Source organism: Lipotes vexillifer, unplaced genomic scaffold (genome assembly GCF_000442215.2).
Source record: "Lipotes vexillifer unplaced genomic scaffold, Lipotes_vexillifer_v1.1 scaffold178, whole genome shotgun sequence".
NCBI classification, from domain to species: Eukaryota; Metazoa; Chordata; class Mammalia; order Artiodactyla; family Lipotidae; genus Lipotes; species Lipotes vexillifer.
The window spans coordinates 1,630,426-1,638,526 of record NW_006775603.1 but is presented as its reverse complement, the minus strand read 5'-3'; the positions used below and the strand labels follow the sequence as shown (position 1 = coordinate 1,638,526).

The following is an 8,101-nucleotide window of genomic DNA, read 5'->3' as shown; positions in this document are numbered from 1 at the left end:
CGGTACGCGGGCCTCTCACTGCCGTGGCCTCTCCCATTGTGGAGCACACAGGCTCCGGACGCGCAGGCTCAGCGGCCATGTCTCACGGGCCCAGCAGCTCCGCGGCATGTGGGATCTTCGCGGACTGGGGTAAGAACCCGTGTCCCCTGCATCGGCAGCGGACTCTCAACCACTGTGCCACCAGGGAAGCCCTCATTATATATTTTATTATGCCTATTTTATTTAGTAATTTAAAAGACTTTTGCATCCCTCTTTCTCTCTCTCTCCATATATATATATGAGAAATTTTCCTGTGATTTCATTTTACTTATAAAGATTTTGCCAGATTATAATAGTCCTATGTCTGCCACACCAAAGAGGTGAGAAGCATATCTTGCTTCTCTATTTCCTAAACTTTTTTGCATAATATTAGTTTTAAGTCTTTCTTAAATATTTGTCAGAATGCACCAGTAAAACCTCCTGGACTTAGATTTTCTTTATGGGGATCATTTTCTCTTTTTTAATAATAAAATATATCCCTTTAATAGAAATTGGACTATTCTGATTTTTAATTTCTTCTTGTGTCGTTATGGAAAGTTGTATTTTACAAGGGATTTGTGATTTTCATCCAAATTGTCATATTTATTGCCAGACTATTGTTTATAACATTTCCTTATTATCATTTTAATTCCTGTAAGATTTGTACTGATTATTTCTCCCAGCAATTCATTGCTGATATTAGTAATCTGTATTTCTTCTTTTCTTTTTTTTCTTCTACATTTTTTTGTTTTTTTTTTTTTTGCGGTACACGGGCCTCTCACTGTTGCGGCCTCTCCCATTGTGGAGCAACAGGCTCCGGACACCGGGCTCCGGACGCGCAGGCTCAGCAGCCATGGCTCACGGGCCCAGCCGCTCTGCGCGGCATGTGGGATTTTCCCGGACCGGGGCACGAACCCATGTCCCCTGCATCGGCAGGCGGACTCTCAACCACTGCGCCACCAGGGAAGCCCTCTTCTACATTTTTTTAAATTTCTCAAAGAACCAATTTGAGCACTTCGTAAATTTTCTATTATTTGTTTTCAATTTTATTAATTTTGTTTTTTATATTTATTTCTATTACTTCCTTGGGGTTTAATTTACCATTATTTTCTAGCTTCTTAAGGAGAAAATTAGTTATTAATTATGGCACTTTATTACTTTAAATATAAAGTTATAAATTAAATTACTTTAAACATAAACTTTTAAAGTTATAAATTTCCCTCCAAGCATGGTTTCAACTATATCCCATGAATTTTGATTTATTCTATTATTATTACCATCTCATTTGAAACACTTTAAAATTTCCCTGAGGTTTCTAAATTGATCCATGGGGTATACCGAAGTTTGCTGTTTAATTTCAAAATATTTGATGTTTTTCTAGTTACTTGATTATTCATGATTTTTAATTTAATTCCACTGTTCTCAAAAAATGTATTACATAGATGTCTACATTTGAAATTTATTTGAAAATATTTCTCTTACCCAGCATATACTCTGTCTTGGTGATGTTCCACACACACTGAAAAGCTGGTATAATTCTGTTATGTAAAAGTAAGTCATTACTAAAGAAGTTAAATATGTTGCTCAAATTTTCTGAAACTTTCTTGATTTTTAGTTGTTTTATCAGTTATTGAGAGAAGAGAGTTAAAATCTTCAACTATGATTGTGAAGTACCTACCTCTTCATTTAGTTCTGTCAGATTTTGCAACATATATTTACAAGTTACACACATAGGTCATCCACATGTATGACTGTTATGTCTTCCTGATGAACTGACTCTTTTGTGTGTGTGTGTGTGTGTGTGTGTGTGTGTGTATTTTTCACATCTTTATTGGAGTATAAATGCTTTAAAATGTTGTATTATCATTGATGTATCATTATCATTGTAATATCAGAATCTTTGATTCTGGTGATATATCTTATCTTTATATCTACCTGACATGGGTAGAGCCACTCTAGTTTTCTTGCATTTGCAGTTTTTGTGGTGTATCTTTTTCCAATTTTTATCTTAAACAAATTTTTATGCAAGCAAAAACAAACAAATAAACATAAAGTAGGTAGCAGAAACTTGGAATTTTGTTATTTTCAAAAGATAAATATAAAGAGCAGTCTAATTATTATATTGTTATCTAGATTTACATGGGTAATTGCTTGTTTTTGGTGAATTTCCTTGCGTCATGACTCTCCACTGTTGCTTTTTCCTTCTGTAATTAACCATTGTCGGAGTTCCTATTCTACAGGCTTTTCATTTGCTTTTGAGATTTGCTGATAGGAAAATGTTAGTTTATAAGAACGTCGTTATAGATTTTGGAATCATTTCACCAAAATGTGCTAAAAGAAAAAAATCTTTAAGGAACGCCCACCATACAATGATTTATGGTGAAGTTCAAAACACTCCAAATTTTGTCATATATTTATGTATTATATTTAAAAATAAATAAGAAGTTTATGTTTAAAATTATCCTTGAAAGTTTCCCATTATTATTTTTTAGAGATAATAAAATTAGTTTGAACTGCTAGATTGTTGAGAAAAAAAGAAAAATGGGTTAGAGCTCATTATTCAATGGCAAACCCAAATGTTTATGTCAACTACCTGCACTTGTAAATTATATTGATTCTCGAACAAATAGTTCTCTGATTTTCACTAATCTAATTTTATTGTTAGATTCCCCTGCTCATGTCAACATTTTTTTAATTTGTTTAACATCTATCTAACTTTAAAAAAAATGTCTTATATGATTCAGGAAATTTGCTAGGAACATTTGTTAAACATAATTAAAAAGGCAAGCATGATCATCGGATGAATGGATAAAGAAGATGTGGCACATATATACAATGCAATATTACTCAGACATAAAAAGAAACTAAATTGAGCTATTTGTAATGAGGTGGATAGACCTAGAGTCTGTCATACAGAGTGAAGTAAGTCAGAAAGAGAAAGACAAATACTGTATGCTAACACATATATATGGAATTTGAGGAAAAAAATGTCATGAAGAACCTAGGGGTAAGACAGGAATAAAGACACAGACCTACTAGAGAATGGACTTGAGGATATGGGGAGGGGGAAGGGTGAGCTGTGACAAAGCAAGAGAGAGGCATGGACATCTATACACTACCAAACGTAAGGTAGATAGCTAGTGGGAAGCAGCCGCATAGCACAGGGATATCAGCTCGGTGCTTTGTGACCGCCTGGAGGGGTGGGATAGGGAGGGTGGGAGGGAGGGAGACACAAGAGGGAAGAGATATGGGAACATATGTATATGTATAACTGATTCACTTCATTATAAAGCAGAAACGAACACACCATTGTAAAGCAATTATACCCCAATAAAGATGTTTAAAAAAAAAAGGCAAGCATGTTGGGTGGAGGGGCATTGCAAACAATCTTGGATAAACATTCTTATTAGCTGTTATCTTACTAGAAACTATGCACTGCACCTAAAATCTCTTCCCAGTAGTCTTCTTGGTCAGTTACCGTACAGTACAAACAAATTCTATAAGAGAATAACAAAAAGAGAACAGTGCAAACTGAAAGGAAACATCAAAACAAAAACTATTTCTGTAGATATTGTATTAAATATTTTCTTCTTTTACAGGTAATGGAGTTATGTGAAAAAGTTAACAAAAAAGGAAGAAAAATTTATATAGTTCTCCCTTGCTGTAGTCACTTTTTTAAAAATATCACTAATATGAAAAAATAAAGTGACAACAGAATTTCTTAGGGCCCAAAGCCAGCCTTTTTTTTTTTTTTTTTTTTTTTAAATAAAGGAATTGATATTTGGGGTTGTAATAGCAAATGATCACCAAAGAAGGGGGATAAAATTGGCAGTGTGAGCTTCCATCAGATTACTCACACTTGACCTATCTCAGAATTAAAATCTAAGATGTCAACAGAGTAGCATTGGAAAAATCTCAAATAGGAGTGGTTTCCAGTGTGATACACTAAATTCATTAATGACTTTTTTCATCTTAAAAATAAAATAATTGGGATATTCTACAGTTAAAAATTATTTGTAGTGGGAAGAAGCAGCATAGAACAGGGAGATCATCTGGGTGCTTTGCGATGACCTAGAGGGGTGGGGTAGGGAGGGTGGGAGGGAGGCTCAAGAGGGAGGGGATATGGGGACATGTGTATGCATATGGCTGATTCACTTTGGTGTACAACAGAAACTAACACAGTATTGTGAAGCAATTATACTCCAATAAAGATCTATTAAAAAAAATTATCTGTATACACAGGTGGACTACTAAGCATCATAAAAATAAGTTAATAGAAATAAACTCTATTTGTCTATGTTAAAAAAGGTATTATTAATCTAAAATGAATAGCTGGAATTAAATTCAGCAATGACATCTGAATTGCCATTTAAAAACTCATGGCTTGGGCTTCCCTGGTGGCGCAGTGCTTGAGAGTCCGCCTGCCGATGCAGGAGACGCGGGTTCGTGCCCCGTTTCGGGAGGATCCCACATGCCGCGGAGCGGCTGGGCCCGTGAGCCATGGCCGCTGGGCCTGCGCGTCCGGAGCCTGTGCTCCGCAAATGGGAGAGGCCACGACAGTGAGAGGCCCGCATAACGCAAGAAAAAAAAAAAAAAACCTCATGGCTTAGAGAATATTTCAGTTTTCTTTAAAGGCACCTATTATGAATATCTTTTTTCTAGAACAGATGTTAATGCTAATCATATAATAATATTGTGCTTAGAGAATATTTCAGTTTTCTTTAAAGGCACCTATTATGAATATCTTTTTTCTAGAACAGATGTTAATGCTAATCATATAATAATATTGTTTTTCTTGCTGACCATAAAGAGTAAGACCCCCTGATCTCTGAATGGGCTTAACAAACAGATGTAATTATTGTTCATTTTACATTAGCTTTAAAAGTCAATTCTCTTCAGTTTCTTCAAATACTCTTTAATGAAAAAAAACAGATAGAAATAGAAAAACAATCTCAGTATATTCTGAATATTAACTTTATAGTGAATATCACTGCATATTTTTAAATTATAAAATTAAGTACCATAATAAAGCCCCATGACTCTTCCTGTCAGTTTTTCCTACTTCCTTTTACTTTTTTGATTTTTTTAAATTAAAATCCAGACCAAAGAGAGAGGTAGAAAACTGAATACTTGACTGTTACAGACTTTGAGATTAATATCTTTTAATATAACAGCTATTATTAAGTTTGCGTTGTTCAGAGAGGTTCAGACTACATGTCAAGCAAAAGGTCAGGAAGCCTGGACTGGTGCAGAAAGAAACACTTATGTTGTCAATATAGAAACCATATAGTCATACATATAGCGGTGTACTGGTAAATATTTAACAACAGCTCTCCAAAATTTAAAAGCCCTACCTTGCATTGTTTGCCAATTTCTGTGGCATAATATTCCCATGTGGCTGATTTCAAGCCAACAAAGTGACATAAATGAATGCACAATTGGGAAATATGCACATTAGCTATTATATAGTATTTCTACATATAGATCCAATAGATGTAAATAAGCTCACAAGTGTAATTAATAGTAAAATATAGTAAAGTTAGTAGGAAATGTAGAGATTTCAGTACTTATTACCCTTTTAAAAATATGATTTGTTTCATTATAAGTGTATATAATTTAATTTTTTTAATGCCTGTGCTTAACTGTCAGCTCATAAGATTCCTGAAATTCTAACAATGATCAAATATAAGCATACCACTCCTACACACCACTGCATAGACACAAAGACCACCCCAGAGATATAAACTGGTTTGGGATGCAGAGATCTCTTCCAGTTATTACTTTAATAGCTGACAGGAATACATGACTGGATGCCCCTAATAGGCTATGACAATCACTTCTCTTAAATTCCCTTCTCTCTCCCTGATTCATTTCTGGCCTCCAGTGGTAGCCACCAGTGTTGTTATTATTATTATTATCAGTGTTAGAAAAGGAACTATCAGTGGTCATCATTGTAAGTGAGTCATAATACTACTCATTAAATAGTTGTATTTTTCTGTTCTCACACTACTTATTAACATCCCTTATCAATAATGAGAAATCAGTTAAACGATAATAGGACATGATAAAATGTCACTGAATTGAGAGTCAGAAATCTCAGGCTGTTGTTCTGAATTCACACCCACTAGAGGAAAGTCGTTTAAAATTTTGGTCCCCTCATTTTACATCTTTGAAATAATATTGTTTACACTTTTTATAGAAATCCCTCAAAGAAAATAACTGTTGCAATTATAAAACCGTAACATACTTGAATCCTAAAGAATGGCTGATTCTTGGACATAAAGATGAAAGACTCCACTGCGTATTTTCCTGACTAGCTCATCATCTAACAGCATAGACTGAAAGAGGGCACCTGGAGTCAATGGGCAAAATCAATCAAACATTCAGATGAAATTTTACTAGATTAATTGTTATTGGAACAAAAATGACTAAATAAACTACTTTTATGGTATCATATAAAGTCTCAATATCATTAAAATGAAGTCCAGTTAATAGGTCTCTCAATAGCTTTTTAAAAACATAACAGCTGATGCCCATTTCTCTTTATATGACTTTTCCCAGACCTGGTATAAATTTATTCTTTTTTAATTCCTTCACAGAATCTTAGAATTTTGGGGAAGAGTACCTTATAAACAGAACTACAAACCCGTTATTTGACATATGAGAAAGGCTAAGTTCCTGACCCCTGCCCAGTGTTATGCAGTTAACTATTGATAGAAGCAGGGACTAACCAGGTCTACTGACTTCACCAGCACTGAAAACACTTCTACCAGCACTTCTACCAGCACTGAAAACATTAATCTTAGAGCAAACCATTACCTCTTGAAGAACTCTTTTCATCTTTAATAATAATGTCTTGACGGCTGTGCAGTCCTGTAGCATCAGTCTGAATGGCAGAGAATCGATGCCTCCATTTTCTTCCACACCTGGCAGGGGCCAATCCGCAGATGGACTGCTGGGTGTTCCCCTGATATGGGGACACCTGGCTTCCTGATCAATCTCTTTTGTTAATTTCAGGGAAAGGTTCCTAACAAGAAAAAAATGAACAAAAATTACTAGGTAGCATATTCAAAGTAGTATTTTCCAAGCTGTTGATCAATGTCAGTAGTCAGCTAGAAAAAACTTCCTTGTGACTCTCATTATTTCTTCACATTAGTCTTTGGAAATTCTGAAACTTTCTGTCAAAATTATGAAGTTATTTGTCCATTTTATATGTAGTGGTAATAAGGTTCAATGACAATCACTATTTTAGAATGTGATTTTTTTTCCCCAAATGGAATTTAATTTATACATGATAACAATGGGTTTACACTTATTTAACTCTTTTAAAAATGTTGAAATTCAAAAGTAATCACTGAAAGAGAAATTTCATATAGAGATTTTCTGAAAATATGCTTAAAAATTAACTGGAAAGAAAAGATTAAGAAACCAAAACTTGGGATAAAATAATTTTGGTAATTATTATTTTAAATTACTAAATTAATCAATTGTGGATTCAACCATTTTGTGGATTAAGAAAGACTAGTATGCATAGGATTTTATGTGAAAATAGTGAAATAACTGCGAGATGCATAACTTCATATGTAATTAGCATGCTTATCAAATAATCATTATATTTTTAGCATAGTAATGTGTGGAAAATATTTTATTCTACTTGATATAAACAATTATTTTTAAATACTGCATTTTGAAAATAACATGCTTATATTGAAGGTATATATAAAGAAAAGATATTAAGATTAACAATTTTCCAAATATGCCTGAGGCAGATATAAAAATAGTATGAAAACAGCAGCCTATGAAAATAGTCATTTTTAATGAGTTTTTCTAAATTTGTTTCCATTCATTAAAACTAATGGGCCTAAAAAAAATAAATAAATAAAAAATTTTTAAAAAATAAAGGGGCTTCCCTGGTGGCACAGTGGTTGAGAGTCCCCCTGCCGATGCAGGGGACATGGGTTCGTGCCCTGGTCCGGGAAGATCCCACATGCCGTGGAGCGGCTGAGCCCGTGAGCCACGGCCGCTAAGCCTGTGCGTCCGGAGCCTGTGCTCCGCAAGGGGAGAGGCCACAACAGTGAGAGGC

At 34.5% G+C, this 8,101-nt stretch overlaps 1 protein-coding gene across 2 annotated transcripts in view; it reads right to left on the bottom strand.

Moving 5' to 3' along the window:
• The window catches only part of CCSER1 (coiled-coil serine rich protein 1), a 739,559-nt gene that overhangs the window by 272,613 nt on the left and 458,845 nt on the right, over window positions 1–8,101 (bottom strand). For both annotated transcript variants that reach the window (XM_007450018.1, XM_007450017.1), the window contains one exon: window positions 6,838–7,045. In XM_007450018.1, the coding sequence (XP_007450080.1) occupies window positions 6,838–7,045 (208 nt within the window). The remainder of the gene's footprint in view (window positions 1–6,837; window positions 7,046–8,101) is intronic.